Source organism: Chiloscyllium plagiosum, chromosome 28 (genome assembly GCF_004010195.1).
Source record: "Chiloscyllium plagiosum isolate BGI_BamShark_2017 chromosome 28, ASM401019v2, whole genome shotgun sequence".
Classification (NCBI taxonomy): Eukaryota; Metazoa; Chordata; class Chondrichthyes; order Orectolobiformes; family Hemiscylliidae; genus Chiloscyllium; species Chiloscyllium plagiosum.
In genome coordinates this window covers 21,733,321-21,749,833 of record NC_057737.1, presented here as the reverse complement: position 1 = coordinate 21,749,833, position 16,513 = coordinate 21,733,321, and the positions used below count along the sequence as shown (strand labels likewise).

Here is a 16,513-nt window from a genome sequence, read left to right as displayed (position 1 = left end):
ATAGGGGAAAATGTTGTTTGAGCTTGTCCTCCATAATCTGTCGCAAATGCATCTAGTCATAGCAACCATAGCACGGTCCTTGTGGAGGTAAAGTTCTGTCCCAACTCTGAGGGCGCATTCCTCTTGATGTCCAAGCTATTGCAGGAGCCAGTCTTCAGCCAACTTAACTTACTCCACAATACCAAAATACGCAACACCACAAAGGTCCTAACAGCATTGGCCTGTAGTGCAGAGATCATCTAGGCTGGACATCTGCTCAAGCTGTTCTAGAAAAGGCAAAGCTCTAGCATCCAACCCTGACAAAGTAGAATGCTGTGTAAATTCCTGAAGAAGGGCTTATGCCCGAAACGTCGATTCTCCTGTTCCTTGGATGCTGCCTGACCTGCTGCGCTTTTCCAGCAACACATTTTCAGCTCTGCTGTGTAAATTAGCCTGTCCACATAAAATGCGATAAACCTAGTCATGTCCTGTCAAGTCTGCTCTTTTGTTAGCAAAGTGATGTAAGATGTCAACACTGCAAATAAGTGGTACTTTCTCCCAATCACCTGTTCACTCACCTTTAGTTAGAGTTTTTTCAAGACCTTGGCTGCAGATATCATTGAGCTTTGTTCAAATATGGCTGAGGTGGAATGAAGTGCCTGCCCTTGATATCAACATAATATTTGACTGAATGTGGTACCAAGGAGTACCAGTAAAGTTGATGACTGAAAGTTGTGCAGAAGTTGTTTACTGGCTAGAATCATATCCAGCCGAAACAAAAAATGTTTGGAACTTTTGGGGTCAACCATCTCAGCTCTAGGTTATCATTGACAGAGTTTGCCAGGACAGTGTTTTTGAACCAGCAATTTTCAGCTGCTTCAGTAATGGCCTTTCCTGAAACATAATATCTGAAGTGGGAATGCTGGTGGCGATTACTGTTCAGAACGTCTCCGATAAAGTCTGTGCCCACTTCCGACTGGACCTGGACAGCTTGCTGGCTTGGGATGTTCAGTGACAAGTAACATTTGGTCTGTACACGTACCACAAAATTACTATCTCAAAAAAAGAAAAGGTCTAAACACTTTCCTTTTACATTGAACAACATTACCATAAATCCCCCACCATTATTATCCTATGAGGAGTCATTATTGACAAGGAGTTTATTGAACCAGCTGCATAAACGCAGGATATAACTGCAAGTCGGAGGCTTGGCGTTTTGTGGCACATTACCCACAATATTATGATTATTTCTTAATCATTCACTCCCTCTGTCACAAATGCAATCAAAGATTCCTTCAACTGCACCTCCAAAACCCAGAGCCTCCATTAGCCTCCTTCATCGTAGAGATAAAATCCCAAAGTTAACTAACCAATAACCGTTTTACCAGATGAATTGTAAGAAGCTGGATGACTCCACATTTAGTGTTAAACAAGTTCAAGGTTGGTTTATGAGACAACTGTTGTACAAGATTGTTAAGTAAACTGTAATAGTTACTAGCTTAAATACAGATATGGAAACTAGCAGTGGGTATGGATAAAAGATAATTTCAAGGGTGAAAATAAGAACAGTCTTTTATCGTTATCCTGTTAACTGCCCAAATATTTCTCATTCTGAGATGAAGGACTTGAAGTTAGAATCCAGCATTTGTGATGGCTTTGTAATTGACCATTTGGAGATTTTTTCCACAAGTAACTGAACTGAATGGATCAGATTCTGGGAGCAAGTGAAGCCTGTTTTATTTTGCCTTTACTGCACTGCAGGTTGAAGCCCTTGGTGATCTGGTTTAGTGCATTAGTTTCTTAACTGTGTTGAATTTCTCTTTGTGCTCTCTCTGGTTGAGCATTCTGTCTTTTCTGATGATGTTTCTCATACTACTTTTTTCGAATTTTATTAAAATTGTGCATTGTGTATATACAGGTTAAAACTTCAGATAGCTACTGTTAATTTTGAATTATTGTTCCACAAAGCAAAGATAATTATGCTGTAATTCCTTGTGAATCCTTCCAGTCTCCTGTTTTTCCTCAGAGACTTTGAATTCTCGCACCTTCTATTAGTACGATACCATTTTCTTGATTGCCTTATAGTTAATCAAATTCTAAATGTCTTTCTATGTGATTGCCAAGATTACACACCAGTCTGTCTCACTGGCTTAGCTGACAGTGAATTAATAAGGGCAGTTACGCGATTTCTGGTACAATTTTCTAAAATTTTGTGTTCACTTTAAGTTAGATTTGCTTTGTTTGCAAAATACATAATATTATAATTATTCAGTCATCATAATGCTAAACATATTGAAATTACCCTTCATTTAAATCCTGTGAAAGTAAAGATTTTTAGCTGGGAATCATTCTTGCGAGCCTCCTCTGAATTATATTCAGTTGCGCCCATCGATATTGCTATCTGGCTGAGGAGATGAAGAACCTGGTTCTTGAATATAGTTGAACCAAACTAAATGATTTTGCACCAAATTAACCGCCCTGATACAAAGCTTTTTGTTTGATTGAATACCCGGAGTACAAGAAGAATTTATGTGCAAATTAAGACAGAATTTTCTCACTTTAGTTTAAAATGTAAGCTAATGGGAACCATGGTTGAGCAGTGTGAAAAGTTTGTCCTGCAGGTTTCACTTTGTCAAGTTCGAATATTCCATAGCAAATGGCTGACTTAAAGGCTAACCCAGTGCAACACCTCTTTCAGAATCTGATGTATTACTTTACAAAGTAAGCTTTTGTAGTAATTCTCTATAAATTGTGATAATCTTTGCAACAACGTCATGTGTAGTTACATTGGCTATTTAATCCAAACAAAATTTACCTAATTTGTTATTAGGTAGGATAATAAACACTCGCTTTGAACCTGTTTCTGTTCATTCTAAAATATTAACATGTTCTGATATTCAATTTGAAAAGTTAATAATATTTATGACTTTGTAGAAAAAATTCCGACGTGTGAAAAAAGTATCTGATGATGAAGATGATGAAGAAGAAGATACTGCAAAGAAAGGGCATGAGAAAGAGGCTATCGCTGATGAACTTTTTCCAGAATTTGAAGGTGAAGAGGGAGAACAGGTTGAAGCACCGGTGGTAGCCCCAGAAGAAGAGGAGGAGGAAGAGGAGGAGGAGTCAGGTATGTTGGCCTGCTGTACAATAATGACTGCATGAAGGTTTTAAGAATGGATGCCTGTCTGTCTGCATTAGGAAATAAACAGAAGTAACTTTATTGTGTTAAACATGAAGCTCTCAAAAAGCAAAGTTATGTTTTTAATGTTTATCTCAAAAATTGTGTAAACTCTTATGTTACTATACACAAATTAGATGTTGTATCTCATTTATTGAGAAAAAGACATTCAATTCATTTGGAGTTTTGGATAAATTTAACATCCGTATTCCATTTGGCTGAGAAACAAACTTTTGTTCAATCTTAGAAACTTAGCTCCAAAGGGTAAAAATGTTAGCTGTGGCTTAGCATTTTTCACTTCCAAGTTCAATGGCTGTCTATTCCGGTCACTCCAGAAACTTGAGCATATAAGCTAGGCTGACATCTCCATTGCCATATTAAATGATGCCATGTTAGAAGCATTACCTTGAGGATGATAATTTAATTCAAGGCCAAGTCTGCTAGGCAGTATGTTAATACTTGTTAGTTAATAACAGGGACCTATTTACCAATAGTTAGCATGGCCGATAAGTGATAGCTCTTTGAAGTTAGGATTATTTCCTGTCTCCATCACTAGATGCTGACTTAGATGTGTTTGAAGCTTGTGCTGTGTAAACACAAGAGAGAATGTTTCAAGGGACTGAAATTAAGTAAGGTGGAGCTTCATGTAAAGTATAAACACGGACACTGATCAGTTGGTGTCAAATGGCCAGTACCATTTTTATGCACTTGAGTTGTGTTTCCAAAGACAAGAAAATGACTGAGGTTTTACTTTGCAGTAATAGTTTCCCCACTGCAGTCCCCCAACCCCTCCTTAACTCCTATTTCCTATATTTCCTGCCACTTCTGTTCTGGTCTATAACATTTACTATTTTACTTTTCTTAATACTAATTAGTTGCTCTTGGCATATAATGTCACCATCATCTTTAAACCTTGTAAGCATTTTAGGTTTTCAACTATTTGTGGTGTGGCGTAAAGCTGGACCCACACTCTGAACTATTTTAAAAAAGTGTTATGTTTCTGAAGCCAAATGTGGCATGCAACTTTGGAGGAACAGGAATTGCAATATTTCAAATTGATTTTGCATTCAATATAGATATTGATGACTTCATTGTTGATGATGATGGACAACCAATCAAAAAACCAAAATGGAAGAGGAAGTTCCCAGGTTACACAGATGCGTAAGTAATGTCCTATACAGATTATGCTTTACAAACCACACAGTATTCTCTGGTATAATAACACCAAATAACCAACTCTGACAGAAAAATGCACATAAAAATAGTTGCTGTATTATAATCCTCTAGCTCCACTGCATACAGCTCTTAGAGAAATATCGTAAGCAAATGTATATTTTACATTCAAATGCTTGGTGCAGTTTCAGTTTAAATATTTTTAAAACCCACATAACCTGCTCATAAAAAGTATGCATAAGAACATGGGATGTGTTGGCATGTAATCTCTGCGTCATCTTTGAGCCTGATTGCATGGCATTTTGTAATTTTGGTCTTGAATTCCAATCTTAGTGAAAGTTGGATTGGTTTACCCAGTGGAATCCTATCTATATACAGCAGCTTTTATTTTTCATTGCAGTGCTCTTCAAGAAGCTCAGGAGATCTTTGGAGTAGATTTTGATTATGACGAGTTTGAAAAATACAATGAATATGATGAGGAACTTGAGGATGAATATGAGTTTGAAGACGAAGAATTGGGAGAAGGTGAAACAAGAGTTCGCCCAAAAAAAACCACCAAAAAACGTGTCAGCCGCCGTAGCATCTTTGAGATTTATGAGCCTAGTGAACTGGAGAGCAGTCACCTCACGGACCAGGACAATGAGATCAGAGTTACAGACATGCCAGAAAGATTCCAGGTTAGTGTATCATTTTGAAGGAAAGGGACCATGTGCTTCAACTTAGCTTTATTTCAGAATTGTATAAGAGATTAAGGAAAAAAAACTTTTTTTCCAGCTTAGATCTGTTATTTTGGTTGATTTCTTCTAAAATAGCAGAGTCACATAGTATCACATACCAGTGCTTAACATTTTACATTGTGAGCACATAGTCCAGTACTCTTAATTCAATTTTATATCCTCCATATTTGGATGTTCCCTCAAATATATCGTTATTGTTCATTTATAAAAAAGTGAAAGAGGATTCAAGCATTTAAAAATTAAGCTTTTGGTTTAGACTTGTATAAAATAGCTGTTTAAATTACTTTATTGCACTATAAACCTGCTGGTCCAGTTTAAGCATATTTATTTACCTCTGTTACAACAGTGGCAAGTCGAGTGCTACAACTCTGTTCTATCCTGATTCTAAACCATGTGCATCATAAGACTTTAATCCTTTTGAAGTTATTAATCACCCACTGGGTTCCATATTACAGTTTTATCAAATTACTTGTTGTCTTGGATGACACATCTGCAATGTTTCTATTTCAGCATCCCTATAAATGCATAAATCCACGGCCTGTTAAGTATTATATCAATGACTAGAAAATAAATTTAAGCTTTTCATGCTACTGTTCAGCCAGTTTTTTCTTCTTGGTTTCTGTTTCCAGATAAAACATTGAATTTGAGTAAGTGAATGCCTGTAATTCTCAACATGCAGTTGTTTTCAGTTCCTTAGTTCTTGTGGTTAGGAATCTGATGCAAATGTTCCACCATTGAAACTTGACAATGTATTTGCTACCAGTTTTTTTTCCAATCAATAACTGCTGATATTTCATCCAGTTGCCTAATAAAATTTCAGCAATCTCCACCCAGTTGACCTTACTAAGTTCCCTTAAGAGACATCAAACACAATCTGATGCATTCAAGCTTGGGATAGTATCTTATCAGCATACAATCCGGATTTTTGGGTGTTTCTATTCCCACCACTGGGATTGATTCATCAAATGTGTGGACGCAGTGAAATATCTTTTTGATTGAGAGTGGTTCTGGGTAAACTTACTGACCCCACAGCTTGGAGCTTCAGAAGAAGAAAGGTCAAAGCTAACCATCTAAAGTCCTGCTCAACTGATAAATCAGCGTTCCTCTGTGTTCACAGTCATCAGTTACATTGTAGTATGGGAAGCAAGTGTACAGAATAATAACGTGTGATCTTCTGTAACTGCCAGCAAGAGTGGCTTAGAAGCACCACTGTTGGCTGACCCCAGAAGGTTATGGCTGTCAAATCTAGCTTGGATCATGTGGTGAGAAGCCTAATCAAATGTAGAGTCATAGAGATGTCCAGCACAGAAACAGACCCTTCGATCCAAATCATCAACTCTGATCAGATATCCTGACCTAATTGAGTCCCACTTGCTAGGACTTGGTCCATATCTCTCTTAAACTCTTCCTATTTATATACGCATCCTGATGTCTTTTAACTGTTCTAATTGTACCAGCCTCCACCACTTCCTCTGACACCTCATTCCATGCTACATGGAAAGGTTGCCCCATAGGCCCCTTTTAAATCTTTCCTCTGTCACCCTAAACCTATGTCCTCTAGTTCTGGTCTCCCCGACCCCAGAGAAAAGATCTTGTCTATTTACCCTATCCATGCCCCTCATAATTTTATAAACTTCTATAAGGTCACCCCTCAGCCTCCGATGCTCCAGGGAAAACAGCCCCAGCCTAATCAGCCTATCCCTCTAGCTCTAACTCTCCAACCCTAGCAACATCGTGTCAATATTATCTGAACCCTTTCAAGTTTCACAACATCCTTCCAATAGGGAGAAGACCAGAATTGCACGCAATATCCCAAGTGGCCTAAACAATGTCCTGTAGAGTCACAACATGATGTCCCAACTCCTATACTTAATACTCTGACCAATAAAAGAAAGCGTACCAAGCGCCACCTTCATTATCCCGTCTACCCGAGACTCCACTTTCAGGGAACTTTGAACCTGCACTCCAAGGTCTCTTACTTCAGCAACACTCCCCAGGACCTTGCCATTAAGTGTATAAATCTTGTTCTGATTTGCCTTTCCAAAATGCAGTTCCTCGCATTTATCTAAATTTAAGTCCATCTGCCACCCCTCAGCCCATTGGCCCATCTGATCAAGATCCTGTTGTGCTCTGAGGTAAACTTCGCTGTCCACTATGCCTCCAATTTTGGTGTCATCTACAAACTTACTAACTATGCCTCCTATGTTCACGTCCATATCATTTATATAGATAATGAAAAGCAATATAGTAATTTACTTGAGCTTATTTGCTCAAATCTAACTGTTGCAGACACGCCTGTCCATGTTGGCACTGACAAAGTGTTTGTAACTGAGCAAAATTAAGGGTAAATCTAGCAGCTTAACTCTACACAAAGTTGTTTCAGCAGCGCTTCTTATCTGCCCAGCAATCTGTATCACGATTTCAAATTAAACCCTCGATGCCATCGGACTTTCTATGTTTCCCTCCAGGTCATGTTATTCTGACTTGGGCATAGTACCCTACCTTCATTCTCTTGTTTCTGCTGTTTAATTAGTATGCTGACTGTGAAGACTGCTCTGTCAAAGCAAAGGCCTACCAGAAGCTTGTGGGAACCAGTGTTGGGCCAGTGTATTCAGTGCATGAAAGCAATTTCTTTGCTGACATGTCCATAAGATTTGATCCATGAAAATTGATTTCTTTAACCCTCATCATTAATAGAAGGTTGGAAAGTTTTAGTGCATTCACGTACAGCAATGGTTAAATGGACTCTATTAAATTCTTTCTATAGCTTCGTGGCATTCCAGTTAAACCTGCCGAAGATGATGAACTAGAGGAAGAGGCTGACTGGATTTATAGAAATGGATTCTCAACGCCAACCATTTCTTTGCAGGTTAGACTCCAGATCTACTTCCCAAGTAATTAAGGGATTTTCTTTCTACTGTTTTAAATCTGTCACAGTGTGTCTAGAAAGTGATAGTTCATACACATTTGAGAGAATTTAGCACACTTTTTGGGTATTTGTGCTATTGTTAAGATCGTTGTTTGGATAACAGAATTTGGCTGGTTGTAGGATTGTCGACCTCTGTTCAAAATACAGGGCTCTGTGTGTGGGAACGCATGTCTCACGAACTTGACTGAGTTTTTTGAAGAAGTAACCAAGAGGATTGATGAGAGCAGAGTGGTGAACTGATCTATATGGACTTCAGTAAGGTTTTCGACAAAGTTCTTCACGGTAAACTGGTTAGCAAGGTTAGATCTCATGGAATACAGGGTGGACTAGTCATTTAGATACAGAACTGGCTCAAAGGTAGAAGACAGAGGGTGGTGGTGGAGGGTTGCTTTTCAGACTGGAGGCCTGTGACCAGTAGTGTCCTACAAGGATCAGTGTTGGGTCCAGTATTTTTCGTCATTTATGTAAGTGATTTGGCTGTGAACATGGGAGGTATACTTAGTAAGTTTGCAGATGACACCAAAATTGGAGGTGTAGTGGACAACGAAGAAGTTTACCTCAGAGAGTACAATGGGATCTTGGCCCATCTGATCAATGGGCTGAGGAGTGGCAGATGTAGTTTAATTTAGATAAATGTGAGGTGCTGCATTTTGGAAATGCAAATCAGAGCATGACCTATATATCTAATGGTAAGGTTGTAAACAGTGTTGCTGAACAAAGAGACCTTGGAGTGCAGGTTCATAGCTCTTTGAAAGTAGAGTTGCAGTAGATAGGATAGTAAAGAGCATTGAGTATAGGAGTTAGGAGGTCATGTTGGGCCACTTTTGGAATATTGTGCGCAATTCTGGTCTCCTTCCTATCAGAAGGATGTTGTGAAATTTGAAAGGGTTCAGAAAAGATTTACAAAGGTGATGCCAGGGTTGGAGGATTTGAGCTATAGGAATAGGCTTATTAGGCTGCGATTATTTTCCTGAGAGAGTCGGAGTCTGAGGGGTAACCTTAGAGAGGTTTATAAAATCATTAAGGATATGGATAGGTTAAACAGACTATGTCTTTTCTCTGGGGTGGGGGGAGTCCAGAATTAGAGGACATAAGTTCAGGGTGAGAGTGGAAAGACATGAAAAGGACAGAAGGGGCAATGTTTTCATGCAGAGGGAAGTGCATATATGAAGTGAGCTGTCAGAGGAAGTGGTGGCGACTGGTACAATTGCAGCATTTAAAAGGCATCTGGATGGGTATATGAATAGGAAGGGTTTAGAGGGATATGGGTCAAATGATGACAAATGGAACTAGATTCTGTTTGGATATCTGGTCGGCATGTTTCCATGCTGTACATCTCTGATTCTACAAGCTAAATAAAAAGCTAATTACTCGTATTTCAGTGGAACAAACTAAAGAATACCAGAGAGCACAAAGAGAAAGGGCAAGACATATTTTTCAGGTTTCTGACTTTACAGTGGTAATTCACAATCCTGGACTTGCAGTGGGATGCTTATGCTTCACTTCCATAAATTAGTCTTAAATGCGCCTAATTGAAATGATCCCCCAATATATGGCCTGTGGTGCTGGTATCAAAACTGTTGTGATCCCAGCTTATGTTACTAATGGACATGTCAGATCCCAGAATGAAATGTGACTGGATAGATTTTTTTTTTAAGTTAAAGTGGTCATTCAATGTAAAAAAGGAATTCCAGAAATAAAACAGAAGTTTATTACACAATAGGAAAGCAATCCTAAAACATGAGGGAGTACTGGTGTTGGACTGGGATGGACAAAGTTTAAAAATTGCACAACACCAGGTTATAGTCCAACAGGTTTATTTGGAAGTACTAGCTTTCTGAGCACTACTCCTTCGTCAGGTAGCTCGGGGGCAGGATCATAAGACACAGAATTTATAGCACAAGATCATAATGTTGTGTAACTGATACAATATATTGAACAAACCTAGATTGCTGTTAAGTCTTTCATCTTTTAGAATGTGTTGCAGGTCTCAGTTCATTAATATGTAAAGCCCAGAATTTCTTTCAAATCACATTCCCGAGATAATTTGAGGTTTTATTTTAAAAGAGTGACATCTCCACTCTCACAATGCATTAAAGGTGTGAGATTGGAGTCTGTCTGTATTCCAAAGTAGGAATTTATAAAATATCACATTGATTGACGGTCTGCAGATTGTGTGTCTTTTGAACAAAATAGAATGTATCTGCAAATACAGTTCTGCAAATGCAAATTCACCCCATAGACTTATATGTATGTGTATGCATGCTTGGTAGAGTGTGTGCATGAGTGTGACAGTATAAGCCTGTGAGAGGGTGAGTGTGTGGAGGGTGTATGTCTTTGAGAGAACATGTGGGTCTGTGTGAGTGTGTGTGTAAGTGTGTTTGTGTGTGTGTGTGTGTATAGTGTAGTGGGGTCATCTGTAGTGTATAGTGTAGTGGGGTCATCTGTGTGACATGTTCTGGTTGAGGCCATCCTCATGGTTATTGAACTTGGCTATCGGCCTCTGCTCGGTCACTCTGCATTGTTGTCCACCTTGGAGAAAGGTCACCCGACGGTCCTAAACTGCTGAAGTGTTCCTCAACTAGGAGGGAACATCCCTGTCTGGTGATAGTTGCACGGTTTTCATTCATATTTTGTCTTAGCATCTGCTTGGTCTTGCCAATGTACCATGCCTCTGATTTTCCTTGCCTGCAGCATATGTGATAAGACAACGTTGGCTGAGTCACATGAGTACCTGCCACATATGGGTGGGTGGTATCCATGTTGACACTCTGACAAGTCTTGCGGTGGTTGCCATGACATGGTTGTATGGTTTTGTGGTCGATGTTATCCTGAAGGCTGGGCAGTTTGCTGCGAACAATGGTCTGTTTATGGTTTAGCAGTTGTTTAAAGGCGAGAAGTGGAGGCACGTGGAATGTCTTGGTGAGGTGCTCATCCTCATCAATAATGTGTTGCAGGAAGACGAGCCAAACCATCTAAATATAAAACACAGTTTGAAGAAAATTTTAAAACAAATATCAAATCAAGGTTTTGCTTATGACTCAACTTTATCACTTTATAGCAAACCCAGTCCAGAGTCATAGAGACGTACAGCCCGAAAACAGACCCTTTGGTCCAACTTGGCCATGCCGACCAGATATCCTAATCTAATCTAGTCCCAATTGCCAGCGCTTGGCCCATATCCCCCTCAACCCTTCCTATTCATAAATCCATCCAGATACCTTTTAAATGCTGCAAATCTACCAGACTCTACCTCTTCCTCTGGCTATCCTTCCAGATCGCATCTTTAGATTTCACTTAACTGCTCCTACGTTCTGACTATGAATTGCACAATCTTCTTATGAACTGTCACAAAACTGAAAGCTTAGACTTTCTCGGTCTTTTTAATAGTCAACTGATTTCTAACCAAACACACCTCTTCTGGAAATTTCACAAGCTAAAATTTTACACCGTGAGCTGAGCCTCCAGGAGAGAAGCTCTGTTTTTGCTTCTGATCCCAGTCAGGTCTCCTCAAAAATAATCCTAAAAATGTTCAATCTCTGGCTTCTTTAAGCTAGCAATCCTTGTTAATTTCAGATGAGAAAGTGAGGACTGCAAATACTGGAGATCAAAGTCGAAAAGTGTGGTGCTGGAATGACATTCCTGATTAAGGGCTTTATGCCCGAAACGTCGACTCTCCTGCTCCTCGGATGCTGACTGACCTGCTGTGCTTTTCTAGTGTCACATGTTCTGACTTGTTATTTCTAAACCAAAACAAGATAACTCCTTTCAAAGTTTGCTCTGTGTCATAAACCCAAACTATAAATAAATAATCTTCCATTTACACTCCGAGGGCTTGCAGTCATACGCTGTCTGACATGTACTGAATTAGGTAATGCTTTTGGACCTTTCAGAACCCTCTTCACAAATGTGACAGGCACCCATGACGCTATAAATTGAAAGCTAGTAACTGAAAGACTGGTGGTGTTGACAGATTGATAACTGTAAGGGTGCAGGTGCATAGTTCCTTGAAAATAGAGTTGCAGGTGGACAAGGTGGTGAAGATGATATTTGGCATGCTTGCCTTCATTGGTCAGGCAGAACATTGAGTATAGGAGTTGGAATGTCATGCTGCAGCTGTGCACGACATTGCTGAGGCCACTTTTGGAATACTGCATACAATTTTGGTTGCCCCTCTTTGGAAAGTTGTTGTTAAACTTTTCAGAAAAGATTTACAAGGATGTTGCCAGGACTGGCAGTTTTGAGCTAGAGGAAAAGGCTGAATAGGCTGAGGCTGTTTTCCCATGAGTGTCAGAGGCTCAGGGGTCACCTTATAGAGGTTTATAAAATCATGAGATGTACGGATAGGGTGAATAGCCAAGGGTGGAGAGTCCAAAGCTAGAGGACAGGTTTAAGGTTAGAGAGGAAAGATTTAAAAAGAACCTGAGAGGTAACTTTATCAAACAGAAGGTATTGCGTGTATGGAAGGAGCTGCCAGAGGTAGTGGTGGAGGCTGATACAATTACATCATTGGAAAGGCATCTGGATGGTTATATGAAAAGGGAGGGTTTAGAGGGTAACAGTCTAAATGCTGGAAAATCGGACTAAGATGTCTGGTCAGTGCGTATGAGTTGAACCGAAGGGTATATTTCCAGGCTGTATTGCTCTTGACTCTAAGTAAGTGGATGAATATGAAAAGGAAAAGATGTGCATGATTATTGGGTAAGAGCAGCTGACAGGGACGAATTGGATAGCTCTTTCAGAGAGTCACTGCAGGCACGATGATTCAGTGATCTTGCTGAAAAAAGTGCTGAGAGTAATCAATTCTTTTTGGTATCTCACTTCCTCTAACCCCTTCACTGATTGAACTCCGATAACTTGAATTCATTTCTTGCTGTGTATAACTTAGTATAACAATGTTTTAAGCAATTTCTAGACTGTGTTTAGACAGTGTTCTAGACACTTCTGCAGAGAAGTTTGTGAAATGGCCGTTTGTTTTAGGGAGCTCTTGACAACAGAACATCTTTTTACTATCATAGGAAAGCTCAGAGTACCTCGAACGAAGCCAGGGTGTCAGCAACTTCAGCCGCAAAGGCCCTGCCACAATCCAGAAGATAAAAGAAGCACTGAATTTTATGAGGAACCAGCATTTTGAGGTACTTCCATTTTGCTGATAGTTTTAATGGCATTATTTGAATTAAAGCAATAAACATTTCATGGATCCATTTTACAAATACAAAGCAAATTACAGAACAATATTGACATTTCACAATTCTAATGTGTTGGAAACATAGAGATGGGTTTTGCAAATTTGAGCTCCGAAACAAGGTAATGGAGAGCGCATCAGGAGTTTGGAATAAACAGTGGGGCCCTGTAAATGGGGATAGGAACTGTTGACTTTCACACCCTGACATGACACTCCCAGGGTGGGAATACAAACGCCTAAAAATGTTCCTGTGGTGATCAACTTTGAGTCCTCAGCGGAGGCATCCCTGTTACAGTAACCGGGACAATTATGTGAACATTGAGATAATACCATTATAGAAGATTACAAAGAAATGTGCATCTGCATTTTGATATTTACATTGGCGCTGCACTTACTCATGACCAATTGTCTGGTCTTTGGCCTTTCATTCATCATGGCATTTCTGCCGCTACTAATCTGTCCAATCATATCCTGTCCACCACCTTGCAACTCAATTTTTCCATGAAAACCATTACTCCATCACTCACTCTGGAAAACCTCCAGCTAAGATCCTCATGTCCTCTTCTTTGGATGCAGGCCAGCACATCTGTGGTAACTGTTAATTGCTCCTCATCAGATCTAGTCAGGCTATGTACTTCAGTACCTCCTGCTATCCATATTTGTTTGCTATTCAATGGTCAATTTGGAATGCACCAGTTAACATTCCAGCTTCTCTCCTCAACTGCATATTTCTGTAATCACCTTCACGTGCCTCTTTCACTCTCTCCATCAATAACAAGTGAAGAGTTCACTAATTTTTGTTGCCACAAAGATAAAGTTCCATCTGTTCAGCTTCTGCTGTTTGCTTTCCCTAGTTTGCTAATCCAAGTTTCTACAATTGACACTATCATGGTCCTCATCTCACAACTTCGTCTAAATTTTCTTCTTTCACTCCTCACTCTCCAAATTCATCTTGCCTGTCAAGTCCCTATCATGTGATGGTCCTGTTCCCACCAAACTGCTAACCATTTAAATTCTCTTTCTGGCTCATTTTCAGTTCAGATGCTGGCCTCCCATCGCCTTCTGATCTTCCATTTGTCCTCAAGAAACTCATCCTCTATCCTTTCAAATGGCTGCCATCTCCAATCTTCCTTTCTTCTCAGGATCTTAAATGTGTTGTCAATCTTTTCTGCATTTCACCCATCAATCAGATTTCTTCTATCACAATCATTTGAGTTTCCTCCCCACACCTGCAAATTTTAACTGATTTTAATTGCACTATCACAGCTGTCAAAGCAGTGACATTCCCATCCTAAACCACTCCCCATTTGCTATTTAAAATTGTCTCTTTAACCAAGACTTTGGTCATATGTAATGATATCTCCTTGTCTGTTTCTGTGTCCAATCCCATTTGATCACAGAATTGCGGAAGTGTTACAGCACAGATGCAGTGATTTGGCCTATCATGTCTGCACCAGCTCTAAAAATTAACATTATAATTTAGCCATATTCTCCTGCCTTTTCTCCATACCCTTTGTGTGTTATTTCTACATAAGTAATTATCCATTGCCCTCTTGAATGCATCAGTTGAACTTACCTCCACCATATTTTCAGGCAGTGCACTCCGGAGCCAAACCACGCGTTGTGTGAAAGTATTTTTTTCTCACATCCCATTCATCTTTTGCACATCATCTTAAATCTGTGCCCCCTCATGCATCAACCTTTTAATGAGTAGAAACAAGTTTCTCTCTATCTACTCTATCCACATCCCAAACAACCTGGAAAGCTTCCACCAGATCGCTTCATATCCTTCTGTCCAAGGAGGATAGTCCAAAACTCTCCAATCGATCTTCATAATCAAAGTTTCTCATCTCTGGCACCATTCTTATAAATGTCTCTCTTGTCTTCTCTCCAACACATTTACGTCTTTCTATAGACTGTTGCCCAAAACTATAGGCAGTACTTTAGCTGAGGACAAACAGGTATCTTATACCTCCTTGCTTTTGTACCTAGCCTCTGTTAATAAAGACAAGGATGGTGCACACTTTCTTAACTGCTGTCTCTCCTCCTGTCCTGTCACATTTAGTGATCTATGCTCATATGCACCCAAATGTCTCTGCTTTCGCACCCCCTTGAGAGTTGTACACCTTATTTTGTATTGTCTGTCCAAAATGTATCAGTTCACAGTTATCGGCATTGAACTTCATCTGCTCCCTATCTGCCGACTCAACCAACCTGTCAGTGTCCTTTTAGGGTTCCAGGCTGCTTCTAACTTTGACATCAGCTGCAAAATTTGGAATTGGCCTCTGCAAACCAAGATCTAAGTCTTTGATTTATGCCAGGAAAATCAGTTGTCCCAATACAGATCTTTGGGGAACTCCACTACAAACCTTCCTCCAACCCAAAATATAGCCATTGACCGTTGCTCTTCATCAAATGTTACAGTCTTATTGCTACTGTCCCTTTTGTTCCATGAGCAATTTCATTTCTCACAGGTCGGTTGTGTGGCATTATCGAACACCTATTTGGAAGTCCATGTGCACCACATTAAAAGCATTACCCTCATCAGCCCTGTCTGTTATTACTTTTTCAAAAAACTCCCAAGTTAGTTGAGCACTGTTTCCCCTTTGAAACCCATGCTGGCCCTCTTTAATCAATCCATGTGGCTACTAATTCTATGTTAAATAATTATTTTTAGAAGCATTCCCACTTTTGAAGTTAAACTGACTGGTCTTCTGCTGCTGTGAAACATGTTGGGAAATGTTGCCACTGTAAAAAGTGCAAGATAGTTGAAGATAGTTCTTATATATTTAAGTAAAAGTTTGTTGTTATGAACACTAGCATAGAAGGTAACTGATATGAATTGAATTCTTAAATATCACAGCATTGAAGAAGGTTGCTGAAATCCTTGGGATGAGAAGTATTGACGTAATACTAGTTAATATTTGTTCAACCAGTTTTTTAGAACAGCTGATGAAAGAAGTTAATTAGCAAGGTTAGATCTCATGGAATACAGGGAGAACTAGCCATTTGAATACAGAACTGGCTCAAAGGTAGAAGACAGGGTGGTGGTGGAGGGTTATTTTTCAGACTGGAGGCCTGTGACTAGTGGAGTGCCACAAGGATCGGCCCTCTACTTTTTGTCATTTACATAAATGATTTGGATGCGAGCATAAGAGGTACAGTTAGTAAGTTTGAAGATGACACCAAAATTGGAGGTGTAGTGGACAGCAAAGAGGGTTACCTCAGATTACAACAGGATCTTGACCAGATGGGCCAATGGGCTGAGAAGTGGCAGATGGAGTTTAATTCAGATAAATGCGAGGTGCTGCATTTTGGGAAAGCAAATCTTA

At 39.6% G+C, this 16,513-nt stretch overlaps 1 protein-coding gene across 3 annotated transcripts in view; it reads left to right on the top strand.

The window, feature by feature from the left end:
* The window catches only part of supt6h (SPT6 homolog, histone chaperone and transcription elongation factor), a 71,841-nt gene that overhangs the window by 17,109 nt on the left and 38,219 nt on the right, over positions 1–16,513 (top strand). For all 3 annotated transcript variants that reach the window (XM_043718484.1, XM_043718485.1, XM_043718486.1), the window contains 5 exons: positions 2,914–3,106; positions 4,234–4,318; positions 4,731–5,007; positions 7,835–7,936; positions 13,015–13,131. In XM_043718484.1, the coding sequence (XP_043574419.1) occupies positions 2,914–3,106; positions 4,234–4,318; positions 4,731–5,007; positions 7,835–7,936; positions 13,015–13,131 (774 nt within the window). The remainder of the gene's footprint in view (positions 1–2,913; positions 3,107–4,233; positions 4,319–4,730; positions 5,008–7,834; positions 7,937–13,014; positions 13,132–16,513) is intronic.